This window comes from Daldinia childiae (genome assembly GCF_008694065.1).
Source record: "Daldinia childiae strain JS-1345 chromosome Unknown Scaffold4, whole genome shotgun sequence".
In the NCBI taxonomy this organism is placed as follows: domain Eukaryota; kingdom Fungi; phylum Ascomycota; class Sordariomycetes; order Xylariales; family Hypoxylaceae; genus Daldinia; species Daldinia childiae.
The window spans coordinates 1,894,934-1,914,933 of NW_022984645.1; the positions used below are offsets into that span (position 1 = coordinate 1,894,934).

The following is a 20,000-nucleotide window of genomic DNA, read 5'->3' on the forward strand; positions in this document are numbered from 1 at the left end:
AGGAAATCCATGTCTTCTTTCTACTTGGGACTAAAATGGCTTGGCGGCTTCCTCTTATGGGAGCATTTAAGTTCACCCAAGGACATGGGTGCTTAATTCTCGTCCGAGGAATCCTGCAACGGAGGACTAGGGTGTAAATAATCGTTGTCTCCGGATGACATACTTTTTTTTTTTTTTAATCCAAGGAAGTACATACTGTCTCTAAAGGTGAGAGAAAATGGAAAGTTCCGGCCACGCCTATTTCATTTAGATGAGCGGTATAGAAATAGATTACCTCATTGTAGAATTCTCGAAGCTTATAAGAAAGCTCTATTTTCTTGGCATCTTTGCTGGCGCCTTAACCTCAGCTGGTTAACCTATCATCAGACAACTTTTAAATGGTCATATAATATTGGTGGCGTGATTAACTAAGTAATTGATATTCCATGTCTCACTCATAATTACGTATTTGAGGCCATTCGAACTTATACACAAATCTTCTCCATCGTTCAAGCACTTTGTCCGCAGCTAAGATGTCCCACTGCTCACTCCAGAGGCCCACTGAATCGTATTGATAAACTACCTAGGTCCTTTGGAATCCTAGCTACCCTAGAAGATATTATCTTATCAAGAGTTTGAGATCTAATCCGAGGTCCCCAAATAAGTGATTTGATTCGTCCAACTCGTCGGATTTTCTAAGGTCCTTCGAACTAATCTAATAACCTAGACCGGCACATTGACACCATCGTCTCCACTGATCGCCTAGAACATGGCGTAGATTTGGCGTATACCGTCAGCAGTTCAGGTACCCGCCTGTACCTTGCATTCAAAAACTTCAATTAGCTTCCTCTATCAGCTTGTCAACGGGCCGAACCCACTATTAGAGTCGTGAAATTTAACTATATGGAATCTCCGGCAAGTCCCGTATCGTAATGCGCCGAGGACATTGTGTCAAAAGACCCCCTCGAAATAAACATCGTAGCCGCAGACCCAGTCCAGAATAGGAAAGAAACGATCAGATAATCCTGATAGAACCCCAAGCTCATAGACTTATACCCTAATGCAGGCAAGGAGGCCGCTTGAACTAACTTTGTGAGGTAAGACGAATCATGCCCTCGTCCGGCTTCCACTTCATGAAAGTAGCTAGTTGGTCGTGCTTGGCGATGATTACAAAGTCATCACCGTGCTGATGGCGGTGCTGACTCTCTCCTTCCGATATGATCAAGACAGGGGACCAGGTCCTGTGATGAACGTTAGTTATAAGATGGAAGGATCTTCGCTACCCAGAACGACCTGGACACCATCTACTTCATATCCAGAGGTCTTTTCACATTCTCCTTGCCTCAAGCCGCTCATTTAGTCTTAGCATTTCAATATGCGTTCAGCACTCCTTTCTCTCTCCGTGCTCGGAGGAGCCTTGGCGGCACGTCCGTTTCTAAACGAACCCGATACGGGGTAAGTCCTGCCGAGCCATACCCTTTTTACGAACTTAGAAAAGTGCTTACACGGGAGAAGTTTCGATGAGTACTTTGCCAATCTACCGGCCGGAGAGCTACCGCCTCTGGAGAAACTCGTCGGACTGCCGGATTTCGATGCGGCGGCGAGAAGGCATCTTACCGTTCAGAACTACACCTATTATCGCAATGGTGCTGGCGGCGAGTGGTCGTACCGAAACAACCTCGAGGTTTTCAACCGATATAAGCTCCGTCCGAGAACTATGGTAGATGTTACGAATATCGAGTCAACACTCCCGTACGCTAGTCTGCAATCCTTAGCTTATTCGACGCGGTTTACTGATGATGGAGATATAGTACCACGATTCTCGGTCACAACTTTTCCGCGCCCTTCTTCATCAGCCCCGCTGCTCGAGGAGGCTACGGCAACACCGATGGTGAGAAGGGACTCGTCGAGGGAGCCGCCGCGGGAGATATTCTCTACATGGTATGATTCGGATTTGCTTCGTCCAACATATAGCACTTGTAAATTCGCATATGCTAACGTTGATGATCTTGTGAAGCCTGCCCAGCTAGCTAGCTTAACTATCGAAGAGATTGCTACGTTCAAGGAAAACGACCAGGTTACCTTTCAGCAGGTTTACCTTGACTCAAACGACACCGCAACAAAGGACGTCTTCGCTCGAGCTGAGAAAACCGGAAGCAAGGCCATTGTTTTTACGATCGACTCGGCCGCGGACGGAAATCGCCATCGTGCGGCACGCTACGGCGTCGGCTCTGCGTAAGAACATCAGCTCCAAGCACCATGTTCCCGGTATAATAAACTAACACTTCACATAGTGACTCTGCTTATACTTTGATAACCGTAAGTCTACTAAGGCGAAGTTTCGGGGGCATAGTTTAGCTTGTACTGGATCCGAAGCGCTAACATGGAACCTCATCTTCTTAGTGGGACTTCTACGACCATATTCGCACTTTAACGGACCTGCCGATTGTCTTGAAGGGCATACAGACGGTGGAAGACGCGCAAAAGGCCGTCGAGCACCAGGTTCCAGCCAGTATGTAACATCAGAACTCCCTTTTTCCAATTCATTCTAGAAACCTGTCCCTTGTTGAAAACTGCTAACCCGCATCATCAGTCTACCTATCCAACCACGGAGGTCGCCAGATTGACGGCGCGCGCTCGCCTCTGGAAGTAGCTATCGAGATCCGCGATAAAGCCCCCGAGGTGTTCTCGCAATTGGAAGTATACGCGGACGGTGGTGTGCGCTACGGCGCTGATGTAGTCAAGCTGCTTGCTCTTGGTGTTCGCGCCGTCGGGCTCGGCCGCCCGTTCATGTATGCCAATGTCTACGGCACTGACGGAGTTAAGCGCGCCATCGATATCCTCAAGCATGAGATTGCTATTGATGCTGCGAACGCGGGGGTTGCGGATTTGAAGAAGATCGATCCCAGCATCGTAAGTTTTTCTTCTCATAACTATTCTACTATTGAAATGAACGATGGGGACTGACATGGTATAGGTTGATTGGACGCCTAACTGGACTTCGTAATAGGAAGGGTACGGATAGCATAAAATAGAATAGATTGGTCTAATATGATACTTAATTGCCATATGCATATACATTCATACGTAGCAGGCTAGTTGACTGGTAACTCTGCTACCTGGACAGAAGTGGTTTGGATAAAATGTATAAGATTTGAGTTGTGATTCATAGCTTTTAGAGCCTCTCTACAGGTCTTTCCTATAATCAGCACCGGTTGACATCTTCATCATCCTACACTCCTCCATCTCATTCGGCTCTCGCCACCATTTTCCGGCCTTTTGCTTCGGGAACCCCCTTTTCTCCCATTCGACAAGATGTTTAGGGCCAATTTGGTGCCAGGGTACGTCGAGATCCTTCGAAACGTGGTCTTGCAAATATTCGACGACCATCGTGGATTCAGCATCCGGCGGCTTGCCATCTACGAAGAATATCTTAAACATTTCGCGCTCCTCGCGCTCCATTTTATTTATGACTTTCTCCATCCTGTCTACTACTCCCGACTTAGTGTATGCTGGTGGGTGCATCCAGGAGTCCACCTTCTCCCAGTCCAACTGGAAGCCGGCAACATCATATGTGGGCGAACCCTTGCGACCCTTTTTATGACATACATATAAGTCATGAGATGGTTCGCTAGGGTCTAGGAGGCTTTTTTGCTCGTCAAGACTGTGCTCTCGTGCAGCTTTTGTCTGGCCCTTAGGCCTCCCTGGCTTAGGAACATAGAACCGCTCTTTGAAGCCCTCCGGCATGTCGAAACTTTCCCATCGCGGTCGTCTTACGCGTCCGGGCGTGGAGCGCGGATCGCGCAGCTGACTATGATCATAGTCGAACTCCAAGTCTGGCGTTGTTAGGCGCGGTTTATGTTTCTCGTCGGGAATCTCTTCTGGTTCCTCGGTGTCGGATACGTCAGCCTGCTTTCCTCGCTTAGGTCTACTTGATGACTGCGAGTCAGTGGACTTTCTCTTGCTCCCCCTCGTTGCAGTAAGCTTTGGGGTCTTGGCTGTGCCTTTGCTCGAGGGTTCGTCACTTTGGTTTGCTGAGTTCGCGCGTGCTGACGCGCTGCGCAAATGAGGCGGCATTGTGGAATAATATTGAACGAAGAGGCTTACTGACAAGTTAGCTTAAAACCCCGTTCCTACTTTTATTTGCGTTCTCCAGCTATATGATGTCAATGGCACGGTTGTTATATTGTTCATTGCGCAAGATCTCAGGTCGTTATGAAGATCCTTATATCATTATTATCGAACATTTGCATCATAGCATGAACTCCTAAAAGCTTCACTCCTCTTTTTATAGCGCCTCTTAGAATATATAAAACAGGATCCTATATTATTCTAATACATCGTTATATAGGTGATATGGATGCAAGGCTAGTGATGTATATTCCTCTGGAGGCTAGTTACTATGTAGTGCTGTGGTTGTAAATGATTTCCACATCTATAATATGTACTTTCTATCTAAATCCATATTTAGTATTTCTATAATTAATTCCCTATGCTAACAAAAGCATTTTTACGCTCTTCGATATTAACTCCCGACAAGAGTATAGAATAGACTTGAATTGAAATTAACTATTACAGAATATACCGTAGGTAGCGATAGAATCTTTAAAAGCCATCTATTAGGAAAGGGGGTGTCAATCTAACTCAATTCTAAAAATCATCCACCAGTCATTTCGATAGAGTTCGGATGGATAGAATAATTATACGTCTTTTCTCCGTACTCGGACGATAAAGACAGCTCAGTGCTAACTCACCCCTTTAGACTCAATCAACACCTCACAGTGTGATTCTGTACCAACTCAGTATTCCTTACTTGCATCCCAAAAAAAAAATCACCAGTTACTAACTGTATCAACCACAACTAATCAGATAGTAAAATAGTCACGGCCGCATTTCCTTTAATATATAACAACTGTTCCTGCACTCCTTCCTACATGCAAAACAACAGAATGCATCAACTAATCCCTTCAATTCCTGAAGCTACATCCATACCCCTTTTAAAAGTTGGAGCAAGTCCATCAACCTGGAAATAGCTACGATAACCAACCACTATCACGATCAAGATGTGTAACTTGTGGAAAAAATATCAAGCAAAATGCGGCCATGAAGTTTGGATGGACATCTTTGACTCCTGCGCGGACGAGGAAAAGGACCACACCTGCCGGAGGCTCGTCGTCCACCATAGCAGCTGCTGTCCCCCAGATAAGTTGACCTTCGACCCTAACTTCTGTGCCGGCTGCCAGGCATCTTCAGAGTGGATCATAACCATGACCCAACGTTACCTAAATGTCAAGAAATTAGATCTCCCCGACAGAAATATCGCAGACTTCGATGCTATGCACTTCGAACTGATGGAATGGCCCGGCGTTCCATACATCACCAAAAACGCCATCCACCGGAGAGTGATGAGGAACTGGGTCCACAACGGCATAGTCAGTAATATCGCGACGGAGATGGTTAGGGCCGGCGCCTGCACGGCACGGGAAGCCGATAGCGAATATAGAGAGTTTTGGGCGAGGCCATGAGTGTCGATACCAACGCCAAGATATGCACTCTATATGTACCGAGATATGGGGTTGCTACAATTCTAAAGCGCCATCGGTCTCGGTGGTTTTGGGGTTGATATCATGTTGAATAATAGCTTCGAAGGCTAAAGCGGGAGTTTAGGTGGTTTATTTGGTTGTTATCACAGAGTGGAATTATTAGTAAGAGCCTGATGTTTGAGATATATGGGTTGTAGTAAGTGCTCATCGGTATCCAGCGACAGCTATCAATATCCTTTCTAGCGTATGGATTTATAAAAAGTTTAGTAGTAATAGTATTTATTCACAATACTTGTAACTGAAAAATAATGGCCGATGACGGCGACGACGCTTTACTCGATTCAAGGGTCACCAACCCGGTGAGTGTAGCAATGAGAGCCTCTATTCGTTGACCTCGATTCCGCAATCCATTAGAATTGCTAAGGTAAATATTATAGAATTGTAATGGAAACATTCGAAATTAATATCCTATCTCGAATTACCTATAATTCGTTCAGATAAGTTCGAAATAAAGTGCACATGATGTCTTAAAAAATGGAAGCGCACGACAACCCCTCCAAATATAGTAAGGAAGCACTATGTAATACTCTTTATAAATACCTTACATATGTCCAGCACGAATGGGGAAAATATAGGGTCAATGAGCTTCATTGGTTGGTGGTTAACCTGGACATATGCGATGGGTGATATTTTCTCCAAATGGCGCAATCGATGTCTATAAGCCCATTCCAAGTCTTGTTGACCGAACATAAAGAGGCAAGTCGCAGCCGAGTCCAACTCCACTAGCAGTTGAGAGACAAATTCAACAATTATGGCCACTGTTACGTACGTTACCCCCGCGGCGGTGAAACCCCCTGGGCAGCCCGATATTTCGTACGCACCCGATTTCAAGAAATATGAAGCGCGAAGAGACAACCGCGTTAAGTCTGGCGGCTTACCAAGGGAAATTCCGAAGGGACTGCCCCGGCAGCTAACCGGAAAGCTGGTCTGGGAGGGCAACTCACTTGCAAAAGAGTACGATTGGACATATGTCCTTGAACAAAGCCAGCTCGACGAAATAGATCTTGCTGTGAAGCATTTCAAGTGTAGGTGGTGGTCCAGGTTATCATAAGATCCATACTGATAGTATTCAATAGCTCTCAACTTACCCCTTGGTTATGTGAGCCAGGAGACCTTCCCATTGCCAAACCTACATTCTGAGCTACGGAAATTGTCCGATGAGCTCCATAACGGACATGGCTTTTTCGTGATTCGCGGTGTTCCCGTTGATAAGTACAGTCGCGAAGAGAACATAATTATCTACGCGGGTTTATCGGCGCATATTGCCCCTAAACGAGGCCGCCAGGATAGCAAGTTCGATGGCAAGCCTGCGGTTGTTACGCTCTCTCATATCAAGGATTTGAGTGGTCCCGGGCGCAATGAGATAATCGGTAGCCCGGCTTTCACTACTGACAAGCAGGTATTCCACACTGACTCGGGTGACATCGTTTCCTTATTCGCTCTCGAAACAGCTGCCGAAGGTGGTGCAAGTAAACTCGCGAGCACATGGCGAGTGTATAATGAGATCGCTCGTACCCGTCCTGATCTTATTCACACATTGACGGAGAATTGGAACCCGGAAAAGTATGTTTCTTTGAACGAAACTAATAGTTGTATTCAAAGGTACCTAAGCTAACGTATAGGAAACTTCAAGCTTTGGTAATCACGAGCAACCGTTTACGTCAAGACCTATTATGCATTATCAGCCAGCTACCGAATCAGCGCCAGAACGCGTGATTCTCCAATATGCTCGACGTTCGTTCGTCGGATTCGGTGCTTTGCCTCGAAGTCCGGCTATCCCTCCAATCACCGAAGCTCAGGCGGAAGCATTAGACACACTACACTTCCTTGGCGAGAAATTCTGCGTCGACACGTATTTCCAAAAGGGAGATATTCAATATGTCAACAACCTAGCTGTATTTCACGCCCGAGACGGGTTTAGGAATGAAGGCGATAAGCAGTAAGTCGATCCTATTCACCAGATAGATACCTTTAACACGGTTAACCGAACATGTTCAAAGGCGACATCTGCTACGGTTCTGGTTACGCGACCCGGAGAATGCATGGGAGACGCCGGAGGTGTTGAAGGAGAGATGGGCTTTGCTATATGATGACAGAGCGCCGGAGTCTGAGGTTCTACCGCTTGAGCCGTATATTCGAACTGCAGGTAACAAGAGTGGTCGAGTAGGCTGATGATCTTGGCGAACCCGAATTCCAAATCAATATATATAAGCCAGCAAGAGTAAATACCTATGCCTACCTCATAGCCAATGATATATCGAAGGAGCGGATTCCATCGGCTTTTCTTCAATCCCCGAGTATTAAGTTGAAGACTATACAAAGTGATACTTAAGTTCTGTTCTGAGCACAATCCTGTAGTACCATGGCTACAAAAACTACTATCCAAAAAGGTCATAACGGCATGTCTCGTATCACTTGGCATACATATTGTGTGGCTTGCGATGGCACACCCCAACGAAAGTCTGTTTTGGGGTTATTGAAATATCTTGGTGATATTAGAACGCTTCGATATCAATGCGGCGGACAAGACTCGGTGCAAAAATATACGCACCCACGTTTTCTCGAGACTATAACCATCTAGCGCCCGTTAAAAATAAGATAGCATACGATTTATATGCTTAGGATTACGCAACGTTTTATTCGCCTCTTAATACATTCATTCGTTATGGGATTGTTCTGTGACATCGTGCCCCCAATCCAGCATGGTTGTCATGATCGGCCAGTATTGCGTGATTCTCGGCTCCTCTCACCTAGGAAGGTCACCACATTATTTTATCCAAACAGTCTCCAAGAAGTCTGTGAGGACCGTCTGAATATAGCTTTATCTATCATTTTGATCGCGTTACATGGTTCGGCAGATCGGGCTAATGCCCCAAATATGTTCTAGACGTTCGTGCAGTGTGCTCCAAGGACCGATTGTATCATCGAGCCTAGCGATCTCGTACGAAAAAGGATCGCCTCGGCGCATTCTCATTAAAAGCTTACGACCTGCTGTCGCGATAAGTACATCTCGTCACGGTCCTACTTCCCACGCTTCACAACAATAATACTCCGGATCGCTTGAACGCTGCCTTTCCATCCCAATTTATCACCATTGGGACCAAGTGGATGAGCTATTGAGGCAATGGGGCTTCCGAAATTTTGGGCGCGGTCGGACACGACTGAGGTGCCGGCGGTTGATGGCCATCCATCCAGTTCCGATATCTCGGTGATTCACGACGGCAATCTCGCGTATACTCTAGAGAAGGCAGGAAATGGGTCGAAACCATCTTATCAGGAGGCAGCCGGCGCTCCCGTCGAATCCAAGTCGCCACTGGGATACCATGTTGGTTGGATAACCGTTATCTTCCTCAATATCAATCAAATGATTGGTACTGGTATTTTCTCGACGCGTAAGATACTACTACCACTATTCAAGTTCTTAAAATGAGAGGAAGTAGAATTGACATCTAACTCCCTCGTAGCTGGAACTATCCTTAACAGTACTGGTTCTGTCGGACTTGCTCTTATCTACTGGACGATTGGCATATTATTAGCTGTCGCGGGCTTCAGTGTCTACCTTGAGCTCGCAAGTTACTTTCCAAACAGGTCAGGATCTGAGGTTGTCTACCTGGAGCAAGAATATCCAAGGCCGAAGCATTTCTTCCCCGTTACCTTCGCGGTCTACTCCGTAATCCTGAGCTTCAGTAGTAGTAATGCTATCGGTGCGTATCTATCCACGACAACTCGAGACTTGGCAGCTATTAACATTTACTAGTCTTGGCTCGATATGTATATCAGATTGCGGGTTCTACACCGACGGACTGGCAACTAAAAGGTGTTGCGATTGCTGCGTACACTATAGCAAGCTTATGTAGGTTATCCTTGTCTGAACAACTTGTTACTCAAGTCTAATAAGTATGCATAGGCGTTATTCTCCATAACAAATACTCTCTATGGCTAATGAATATTCTCGGGGTTGTCAAAATCATCACTCTCATCTTGTATGTATAAGTTTTCATAGAGAGGGTATCCATCAGTTAACACGATCTCCTCGATAGCATCAGTATAACCGGCCTCGTGGTCTTAGGCGGAAACGTCCCTCATATTCCCGATCCCGGCGCCAATTTCCGAAATGCGTTCGAAGGCACAACAACTAACGGAAACGATCTCGCCGTCGCTTTGGTTAACATTGTCTTTTCGTACACGGGCTTTGCGAATGCCTTCAATGTGGTCAATGAAATCAAGAATCCTATTCCGACATTAAAAAGGAACGGTACCATCTCGATCTTGATCGTTGGCATACTGTATATGCTCTGCAACATCGCATACTTCTCGGCCGGTATGAAACCCCTCCGCGAATCACTTGCGGATATCAGGTAGATGCTAACTAATAACATCTATAGTATCGAAGGACGAATTTGCCAAGTCTAAAGAGATTGCCGCAGCCGTTTTCTTCGTGTCAGTCTTTGGCAGGGGCCGCGCGAACCAGGCTCTAAGCGCTCTAGTTTTACTGAGTGCCTTCGCAAATCTGCTTGCTGTATTGATCGGCCAGTCCCGAGTGATCCGTGAAATTGGCCGGTAAGAATTTTTCCTTTTCGTATGCCTTTTCTTACAGATACTGATAACGAGGCTCTATAATAGACAAGGCGTGCTCCCATTTACCAATTTCTGGGTGTCCACCAAGCCCTTCGGCACTCCCTTCGGCCCATACTTCCTAAAGTGGGTAATGACATTTATCATGATTGTTGCTCCCCCTGCTGGCGACGCTTTCCAATTCAGTAAGTTTTATTGAATGTTTTCAATTCTCGTAGCCCCTTTTCCGAGTTGCATGGTACTAACAGCAGAAAAGTTGTGAGTCTGGGAACTTACCCGGATGGGATATTCCACCTTGCTCTTGCAGTCGGTGTATACTTGATTCGTTATAGGCAAAAGCGCCTAGGGAGAAAAGCACCCGATTTCAGGACTTGGGACGTGGTTTTGATTTTCTACATCTTACTCCAAGTCTACATTCTCGCAACTCCGTGGATCCCTCCGAAAGGTGGTCCCTACGCCGGTGAGGTTTCGTTCTGGTATGCGACATACTGTGTCGTTGGCATTGCTATTATCGTTGCTTGCGCCATATACTATGTCGTCTGGATCTATGCGCTACCAAGATGGGGAGGGTATAAGATACGACCAGAAATAATGAACGTCGAAGACCAAGGCGCCACGACTCATCGATTAGTTAAAGTACCTCTGAAGGACGTAGAAAAATGGGATCAGGAGCACGACGAAGCCGGAAATTTGAGACGGAGACATGTAGTTGCTTCGACAACATCTTCACAAAGGGACGACGGCATTACGGAGGTGCCGAAGACTGTGTAAACTATTAATAGGTAGACTTTAGATGCCTCCGTTGCGCCGTTAACTTCTATCTGAAGACTGAAAGAATAACACGAGTTTTACAATATAAAAAGGGTTAATCAATCCCCATGAATACATATGCCTGACTTAAGTGAAGTGATCTCTATTAGTGACACATTTATGCGTCGCTATAAGGTGGCAGTTGTACATTGGTCTCTTGCCAGGGTACGAGCTTGAGCTTTTATATAAGGTATGTAGGTAGGTACGTAAACCGAGTACTCAGGTAGGTAAGCCTCCAACCGGGAACTCTCCAATAGGTGGAAGGATTTACGATGCATCGCATCCACCCCCCCTAGAGTTGTATTCTTATAATATGGAGAATATTATGGGGCTACATGCCCAAAACAGCCGCAAAACTAAGGTATCATGATCCCTGACTGTTAATAATAAACTTCAAAGTGCTATTTTCTAGTACTAGTGCCAAAACCTGGGTGGTATAAAATGGTTATATTGGTACTGAGACAACAGCAATTCGTAATAACTATATGTACCCCAGAATCACTTAAGTTTCATCGCTGATAAGTCATTGTTCGTGCTAGGTAATACCCAGGCTGTAGTGTTGAAGATACAGCGGCACTTCTCTCTTGAAAAATTACTAAACCATCGCTCATCGTAGCTCGCTTATATATACATATAACAGAACGGTCCATCGTGGACACTCATCAACTCCCTCATTGTGATCGGACCACCACCGGCATATCCAAGGTCAATTATGTCGTCGAGAGTTGTGTCTGGCGATGGTGGGCTGTTCAAGAAAGTGCCTGTCCCTGAGACGGCATCCCGGCGATTCTTGTAATCCAAAGCTTGCCAAGTCCACCATACTAGATCGATCATTCCATGGTGAAGGTAAAAGACTGGTTCTCCGGGGGAGACGAAGACGTCGTCAGCTGGGTTGCCACCTATAGTGTAGTGGCCACCGCCGTGCACACCGATGGAGCCGGAACCAGGAACACCTTGCATGACCATTTGAAAGTCCCCGACGTTCTTGTTGTTGAGGATAAGATTGACAACAGAGGTAGCATTTGCGTATGCAGAATTAACACCGGCGGAGATATCTCGCGTCAAGCATCGTGGGTTGTATTCCAATCCGGTTCCGGTCAAGACTGAGCCGTTATTTAGGGGAAGACTTACGGGGCCCAAGTTTACTTTCATTCGCTTAAACGGACCGGATGTAACACATCCTCCTCCCGTACCGGCAGGTAGGTATACTGGGGCAAAGTCGCCGAGAGTCAGGATTATGGGACCTTTCTTGGCGATATATTCGCCATTCCCAGACATGCTATACGCGCTGCCATCGAAAATCGGCGACGCGGCCGGATTGTTCGCGTATAAAGCCCAGTTCCAGTACCTATGTAGGTATTTATATGTTAGTGTCAACTTCTTTTAGCTATCGGCCATAGTTACTTACGGTTGGGAGCCTTTATAGCCACATTCATTTTTGAGGGCTTGTTCATAGTTGTACAGAAACCAGCGATGCCAAGCAAGGAAGGTCCCCTTAAATATCGCCAATAGTTAGATAAATCATCTAACTAGTTCCCGTTGGCGAAGTGGAGTACTTACAGTGTAGTGGATATATGGCGTCTGGAGGATATGAGTAGCTACAAAATCGTCGTACCGTGATTTAGCGCCAGGGGCTACACTAGCAGGAGTTTTCGCCGGCAATGATTGTAAACACTTGAAGCGGGTAGTTAGTGTAAAAATTTCTCCATCAAATCGGTTGTTTTTGACGTTTTAACCCGTAAGGTTATTCAAACTGGAGAAAAGGATTCATAGTACATACGAGTACGGCATCAGTATAAGCCTTGCGCTCATTTTTACTTAACGAGCCCCTGGAAACATATTTAGCCCTGAAGGTTTAGAGTAATTCGATGTTTCACGTACCATGGGCGACGCACTGTGAGATTATCACGAGTGCATGCTTCTCCCCTCTTCTTGGCCCCAGTAGCTCTGTCATCCAAGATATTCTCCTGCGTTGATCCAGCCTGTTCGATTAAATTTTCTAGCTCCGTGAGTGACTCGGAGTTTTTGTCGGTAGTTAAGGCTGCTGTAGCTCTCACGAGCAGTAAAGCGTAGGTCAAGCAACGAATAAGCATAATGAGCGGATGGAGCTACTTGAGTCCAGAGGAGGAACGAGAGATCGGACTGGACAGTCTGTAGTCAATGCGTATATCACACGGATAGTTATACGATCTACTCACAAGCTATCACAATAGATGTAGAGGGTAATATTGGATCGTGGGCAAGATCTGCGAATTTATAATGATTTCTTATCCCCTCTTCTCCGTAGATTCATTGGAAGATATCCCAAATTATTCGGACAAGATTAATGGCTTACCCTTAAGAGGCTGACCTAATGCAGTCGAGCTAAGCATATTGAAATCTTCATTTATCTTAGTCTAGATCACCGCAGAATATCTTATTTCCTTCGCTATACCGAACTATGTTACTATCCCCTGGTGAAGACGGAAATATATCTGACGAAACCGGACCTACCCGACCTAAAAGCCAATCGGGTTGACAGCCAACCCCAGAATCCCTGACTCTTTAAAGCCCAGTACCATGGAAATAGTCCGGTCCATATACAGCCCTACTAGTGCTCACCGGACCTCACTTACCTTTAACGGACTAGGCGAGAGGTGCATCAAAGATCGATAAGATCAACACCAATTCCTTAATGACCTTAGTCTTTTCACTAGTATCCTTAATAGAGTTTCGACTTGACTTGTGATGATGTCAAAACAGGTTCTTATTGAACAAATATACATCCAAGATATTGAGACGTAGTGTTGATGATGATACTGATTCCTTTATCCCCTTGGCTGGCATAAGACAGCAACTCCATAAATTCCAGTATTAATACATACGGATTGGCTAGAAAAGAAAGAAACGCTTATACGGTACTAAATCGACCAATAATATTTATAGGTTGCGGTTTTAAAGACTAATTATAAGGCCTTTTCCTATTATGTTAATAAATGACGTTAAGCCTTATGTACTAATACTGAAAGTTATGGAGTTGCTGTCTTATGCCAGCCAAGGGGATAGCTTCATAAATGATTGACCTAAGCTAAACTGCAACCTCTAGAGTCTAGACTATACATCAATCCAGTGTGTATTACCTTCTTTCAACTGAAACATTTTATCCTCGACGGAAGATAGGATATCACGCCATGATAAAATAAGGGGCCAGGCAAGTTACAGGGCAGAATGTACATACTACAATTCTACTGACCTATTCCGGGTTGCAGCTCGTCAACCTGCGTAAACAGGTATGTAAACCTTGAGTCGCTATTCAAGCATGGCATTCAATGTAGCGTCGCTTGTCTTTAGTTTCTTTCCATGCACGCCATTGTTTGATTGCCCCATTCTTTAAGGGGCCGGCGCCGTGGTGTAGTCCAATCCGAATTCCCCGGCTTTGCACTGCCCAATACCCATCAATTAAAAAGGATTCCTATAGACTATTCATCATGCTCTCATCAAGTCCCTGTAAAGAGGCCTGAGCGAAATTTAAGCTCCTTCTTACAACAAGAGTAAGTTAGCACTTTGGCGACTTTGGACTCAGCTGAATAGAAGAAAAAGGCTAAAGTGAACAAATGCTAGCAATATCATATATATATACATTAAACAGCAGCTAGAAGTATACTAACACTAAATTCTATGAATTTTGACCTATTATCTTTCCGCTGAAAAATCGATGCCCAACTTCGATAATGTCGGCCGCTATACTCCCCTTACCCGGCGCGGACCAGCCCGACGAAAATCGAGGGCCTGAAATTGCTGGTGCCGTGGTATCGACGACTATAGCTGCGCTGGTCGTTGTTTGCGCAAGGATATACGTCCGCTTACGGATGATTCGAAGTATTGGAATAGATGTATGCAGCTAAATCTTGGTCCTTTAAGAGTATTTTTCTATACTGACTGAGATTAGGACTATGTTATGCTTGTGGCTATGGTACAGAAAGACTTCATGCTATTTGATACACGAAGCTAACTCGCTTTTAGTTGCTCTCCCTCATTGGAATGGGAATCATTATCGCCCAGGTTCACTACGGAGCTGGTCGCCATGCTGCATATCTCGATCAGGAAGTAAATAGATTTGGCCTCAAGTTAAACTTCGTCTCGCAACCAATATACCTATGGGCCATCCCAATGGTGAAGGTATCAGTGGGGATCTTTTTACTCCGCATCAGCCCTTCCGCCTACTACAGGCGAATTTTGCAGGGCGCCATGACGTTTCTCATGACGTACACTTTCGTTTGTTTTATGACGTTGATTTTACAATGCAAACACCTTGCGGTACTTTGGGACTCTCGAATCCAGACGACGTGCTGGCCAAAGTCGACTCTCCTAGGACTAAGTTACGCCAATTCAAGTCAGTTTTCAATCCCTTTCCTATCCCCTCAATATGGCTAGAGCTGATACATTAGGTACCATTGGATAAAGCCGTCAACATTGTTACAGATTTATTTTTTGCGCTCTTACCAATTCCAATTCTTTGGAATGTGAAGATTAATGCTCGTACCAAAGCTTCACTTATATGTGTCCTTGGTCTCGGTGTCTTGTAAAGCCCCCTTTTACCACTCTTTTCGGGTCTCCAATCTAATTTATTCGCAGCGCATGTGCAGCAGCCATCGTCAAAGCCGCCTTTCTTTCAAGCTATGGAAAATCTGGTGACTTCTTGTGGGACTCGGCCAACTTAAGTATATGGGTCGTGTAAGCATTTGAAAACCCCAATTCTTGAAAGGAGCTACACTAACGCCTGTTCTATCGCAGGGTCGAAACAAACACAGGGATCATCGCCGCGTGTCTACCATGTATAAAGCCGATGTTCAAAACCATATTCGAAAGTTCTCTTCGCTACAGATCGTCTCGCAAGAAAGACGAATACAATCTCCACGATTATGCTCATAGCACAGGCCCTAAGGGATCCAAATATTTACACACCCAGACAAGGACAGAGATAGACGCCCGGCGCGTAGCTGTTCCTAACGGCTTGGCAGACAATATAAGCGAGGAGAGCATCTTGACGCAGAAGACCAGCGGAATTACCAAGACAACCATTGTAACGATCGATCGGGACATCGAAGAAAATGGTGAGGCATCAGGATGGCATAAGGACTACCCTGAGCGGGTGGTTGAAGACAGGTTGTGACTAAGTTAGTCAAACAATATGAGGACATATTAATATTCGTATATATAATACATTGATTCTATAAGTTCGATTTAATCCCATTGAGTCAAGTTCCCTTTCATTAGAGAGATATGATCGTCACTCATACTCATATATGAAAGACTCGGATTTTATGTCAGTAGCCTCAGGCGGTAAACCATCAGAGTAACATTTTAACAAATCCGCGTCTATACTTGAGATTAGACGAGGATATTTATAAAAAGAAAACAAAAAACCCCCCCCCCCCCCCCCAAAAAACCTTTAAACCCCGCCTCTCTCCAAAAATCATGAACCACTCAAACCACTTACTCAATCAGATCTAGATGAAATAGATGGTAAAATAGATGGTAGCGAGATTAAAATTATGGGGTAGATTTTAACCCCCTGTTTGAATCTCTACATGGGTGATGCATATATCAATTATACCATTTACTCCACCCTAAAATAACATGGCAGTATTTGTGCATAAGAAAAAAAAATTAATTGACAAAAATTGGCGGTACTGGGAATCGAACCCAGGTCTACACGGTATCAGTATATCTGCACATCCACAACGTGTTGTACTATCCACTATACTATACCACCCATGTGGTCAGTGCTCAGTGTTTGAAATTTGGTCTTATAAACCCACTAGTTACTGTCTAGCTAAGAAATTGACTATACGTTCGTGTGCACGTAAATTACAAACTATTCACATATGATACATACGAAATTTTTCCATTCAGAATTCGTTACAAAACCCACGAGATATTTTTAAAGGACAGATTTAGAAGTGCTTTCTCCCACCCAAATTTCCTATAGTTAGTTGTAACAATGTGAGGTAGGTCTATTAACACAAAGCCGTAATGTAGAGTCACTATCTTATATCACAAGGTAAGAATAAAAGAGAATTAGTTCTCAAGCATAGGTCTTTATAACTTCAAAGCGATTAAATAAGTAGCTTTCTTTCTTAAGCAATTCTCAAGATGACAATTGTTAAGAAACTTGCTGATTGTCTTAGTAATTGCTAAGATCACCACCTATGCTTGTTTGCATCTGTTACAGGTGCTACAGGAGTCAAAGTATTATTCGGCGGCCCGCTAGATAACATCATGACTCAGTACTTGAGTCAGGAATGTCGTTCCTTTATAGGTAGGTAGGGACCTATATAAAAAGACCTTACAGAAAGCTACAAAGATCTAATATTGAACGCTGAACATCATCTTCAATATATGATACCTTTTGGTTTCAGCCTCGTGATAGCATTTCCTTTGGGCTTTTCTACTGATGCTTCTTCTAGTTTCTCTAAAAATCATTGTATCGCTTACCATAATTCACGCTATCTTCTTATTCTTAGCCAACGTTGACGACTAAAGAACGATCTACATAACAAATCAAAAAGAAAGGAAATGCAATCACACAGAATATATACATAAGAATTAATTTACTAAGAAATATTATTTAATTCATTATTAAAATGAATAACAGGTATTTTTATTGATAAGCCTAGGTTATTCACAATTCAAAGACTACCTCCTAAGTAAGTCTTTAGCCTTAGGCTTCAGCGTTATTATAAAGTACCTAATCTAGGAAGTACAACTACCTAAATATGGATCTAAGAATATCCGTAGAAATACGACAAGTCATATATTGAAGGTGCAACGATGGTGCGTGCGTTGTAACCAAATATGCAGATGCAGCAACGCCGCAAACGTCTTGCTTCTCCCCTCACCTTAGCGACCAAACGAAAATAAGTCTTCTCTATGTACTTGCCTTCTTTTCGATTCCGTTCTCAACATACTAATCTTGAATAATTATCAGTTCACCTCCGAGTAAGCTGGTTTTTCTTTTTCTTTTTTAAATCAGGCAATTCCTTACATTTTTACCTCTGGTGAAAAGTCTTTGATACCTCAGGTAGCTCTCAAGTTAGTTCGTACTAATGACAGCCCCCGCCTGGCCTTCCAGGTCTTTTCAGGTGTCTCTCAAGTGTCCATTACAATTCGATGATATTACTTGTAATGACTACTTGTCTCTTCTGACAATCCTGATCCTACACTTGCAAAAGCCCCTTCATACTTACTGAGCTCCTGCTGCTGCTAGGTACGAAGCAACAAGATGTCGTGGACATGCGGAACATGCTGGAAAGAATTTACAACCGAACGAGGTCGACAACAGCATATGGATGCATTAGATCATTCGATTCCCAATCATGAATGTGATAGGTGTTCGCGTGTCTTCAATTCCCGCAGCGCCGTCGTTAATCACATGAACGCAAAGAATCATTGGTATTACGAATGCAGTATCTGCGTTGAGACATGGCCGACTGAAGAACAACAAAAAGAGCACGAGATAGAAGAACACTTCTACTGTAATGATTGTGACCGGGAGTTTAGAAATTACAACGATATCAAGATGGTAAGTTGGACAATCCATTATCTGACACCTAGTTTCAACACATGCCATTCGAAGTCGATGAACTGATGACAAACACCTGGCAGCATCTTAACTCGCGCGCCCATCGCGACATAAACATCAATTGTCCTTTTTGCCACAAGGCCTACACATGTGCCACTGGCCTTGCGCATCACATAGAAGAAGGAGCCTGTCCGAGAGCCCCAAGTCTAAATCGAGACGAAGTATACAAGCTTGTCAAAGCCAAAGATCCAGGCGGCCTTATCTCCAAGAAGCTGCTCGGGTGGAAAGGTTCTCCCAAGTACGAGGCCACATACGATGCATGGAATGGATATGCCTTCGAGTGTTACCTATGCCATCGCCAATTCGGTTCACTTAGTTCCCTAAACCAGCACCTTAGCTCACCTACACGTAAGTATTTCCCATACTAATCTACCTCGGGTTGGTCCATAGATTTTACAATCCTTACTAACACCTTACCGATGTTGTAGATCAGCAAAATCTCTATCACTGCCCTAAGCGGCTCAGCTGTGGCCGTGAGTTCGTCACACTAGCCGCTCTTATGAACCATCTTGAGAGCGAAAGTTGCGGATACACCAAGTTTGAGAACGTGCAGAGGGCCAGCCAGAAAATTATGAATCCAGACCGACTCCTCAGTTTCGACTAAGAGTATGGGTGGTGTCAAAGTAGCGATAATATCTATCATTCGACTTTGAGCGGTAGAAATAGTTTTTTGTACCTTAAGAAGAGATATTATTATTAATAGTTAAGACTGAGGCCCTTTTTCAATTTCTTAGGGGTTTTGGCTATTATGCCATGTATTACGGCTATACGATATGATCATCTTGACTGCCCCCTTTTTGTTGCATATGGACTGTACAACAAACAGGCCGATGATGTTAATAGAATAGGGGTTTTTTATCTGCCAGCGAAAGAAGCCAAGTCTCCTATTGCCGTTGATCTTAGTAGGTTGAATTAGAGAATAAAGAATAAAATTGACCCTGAAATTGTGCCTAGGGGGGACCCAACTATAAGTCCCTAACCTGAACTCGGTAGGTGAAAATAAGCATGATTTGATACACAACTACCCCAAGTAGTATGTCCTGATAAGCGCAAGACTTATAGCAGGTTATTCCGAGGAAATCGTATATACCTCTTGAAATGTTTACATTATCCTGAAGAGTCCTCTGATGGCAGTTAACAATATGCTCTCATAGTTCAACTGACCCGTTACATATTGAACCCAGATGGATAATTAAGTGATAGCAAAGAAGCCTCGATTAAACCAAAATATAATTAACGCCAGAGCTGAAAGTTTCTGGGCTACGAGTATGCAAACTCTTACCCCTTACATTAATCGTGCGTGTTCGGGCACGGGACCTCATATACATTTCGTAAAAGCAAGTCCTAGGCTGGATCGCTTCTCTGCATGCCCTAACACATATGTGAAATATCAAATTGATATCTCGTTT

At 44.3% G+C, this 20,000-nt stretch overlaps 7 protein-coding genes across 8 annotated transcripts; 5 read left to right on the plus strand and 2 right to left on the minus strand.

The window, feature by feature from the left end:
• Positions 1-1,354: 1,354 nt before the first annotated feature.
• Positions 1,355-2,986, plus strand: GL218_04831 (Cytochrome b2, mitochondrial; the record flags this gene model as incomplete). Its single annotated transcript, XM_033581456.1, has 8 exons — positions 1,355-1,434; positions 1,495-1,731; positions 1,791-1,920; positions 1,997-2,214; positions 2,274-2,298; positions 2,383-2,491; positions 2,573-2,892; positions 2,957-2,986. 8 exons carry the CDS (start codon positions 1,355-1,357, stop codon positions 2,984-2,986), a joined length of 1,149 nt encoding a protein of 382 aa, XP_033435490.1.
• A 179-nt stretch (positions 2,987-3,165) lies between these two features.
• GL218_04832 (uncharacterized protein) lies at positions 3,166-4,056 on the minus strand (the record flags this gene model as incomplete). Its single annotated transcript, XM_033581457.1, has 1 exon — positions 3,166-4,056. The coding sequence occupies one exon, from the start codon at positions 4,054-4,056 to the stop codon at positions 3,166-3,168; it is 891 nt and encodes a 296-aa protein (XP_033435494.1).
• A 2,277-nt stretch (positions 4,057-6,333) lies between these two features.
• On the plus strand, positions 6,334-7,754 carry GL218_04833 (uncharacterized protein; the record flags this gene model as incomplete). Of its 2 annotated transcripts, XM_033581459.1 has the most annotated exons (4): positions 6,334-6,607; positions 6,659-7,145; positions 7,216-7,521; positions 7,583-7,754. In XM_033581459.1, the coding sequence occupies 4 exons, from the start codon at positions 6,334-6,336 to the stop codon at positions 7,752-7,754; spliced, it is 1,239 nt and encodes a 412-aa protein (XP_033435492.1). The 2 variants fall into 2 exon arrangements, with proteins under 2 accessions (XP_033435492.1, XP_033435493.1); XM_033581458.1 differs by lacking the exon at positions 7,583-7,754 and having other exon boundaries at positions 7,216-7,525.
• A 952-nt stretch (positions 7,755-8,706) lies between these two features.
• GL218_04834 (High-affinity methionine permease) lies at positions 8,707-10,928 on the plus strand (the record flags this gene model as incomplete). The annotated part of the gene is made up of 8 exons (XM_033581460.1): positions 8,707-8,974; positions 9,047-9,286; positions 9,340-9,435; positions 9,490-9,565; positions 9,623-9,903; positions 9,968-10,142; positions 10,206-10,342; positions 10,414-10,928. The coding sequence occupies 8 exons, from the start codon at positions 8,707-8,709 to the stop codon at positions 10,926-10,928; spliced, it is 1,788 nt and encodes a 595-aa protein (XP_033435496.1).
• A 660-nt stretch (positions 10,929-11,588) lies between these two features.
• On the minus strand, positions 11,589-13,060 carry GL218_04835 (uncharacterized protein; the record flags this gene model as incomplete). Its single annotated transcript, XM_033581461.1, has 5 exons — positions 11,589-12,315; positions 12,376-12,461; positions 12,528-12,641; positions 12,748-12,796; positions 12,849-13,060. 5 exons carry the CDS (start codon positions 13,058-13,060, stop codon positions 11,589-11,591), a joined length of 1,188 nt encoding a protein of 395 aa, XP_033435495.1.
• Positions 13,061-14,677: 1,617 nt separating this feature from the next.
• Positions 14,678-16,119, plus strand: GL218_04836 (uncharacterized protein; the record flags this gene model as incomplete). Its single annotated transcript, XM_033581462.1, has 6 exons — positions 14,678-14,839; positions 14,896-14,919; positions 14,970-15,053; positions 15,395-15,528; positions 15,582-15,680; positions 15,741-16,119. 6 exons carry the CDS (start codon positions 14,678-14,680, stop codon positions 16,117-16,119), a joined length of 882 nt encoding a protein of 293 aa, XP_033435498.1.
• Positions 16,120-18,231: 2,112 nt separating this feature from the next.
• GL218_04837 (putative zinc finger protein) lies at positions 18,232-19,195 on the plus strand (the record flags this gene model as incomplete). Its single annotated transcript, XM_033581463.1, has 3 exons — positions 18,232-18,531; positions 18,615-18,939; positions 19,020-19,195. 3 exons carry the CDS (start codon positions 18,232-18,234, stop codon positions 19,193-19,195), a joined length of 801 nt encoding a protein of 266 aa, XP_033435497.1.
• Positions 19,196-20,000: the final 805 nt, after the last annotated feature.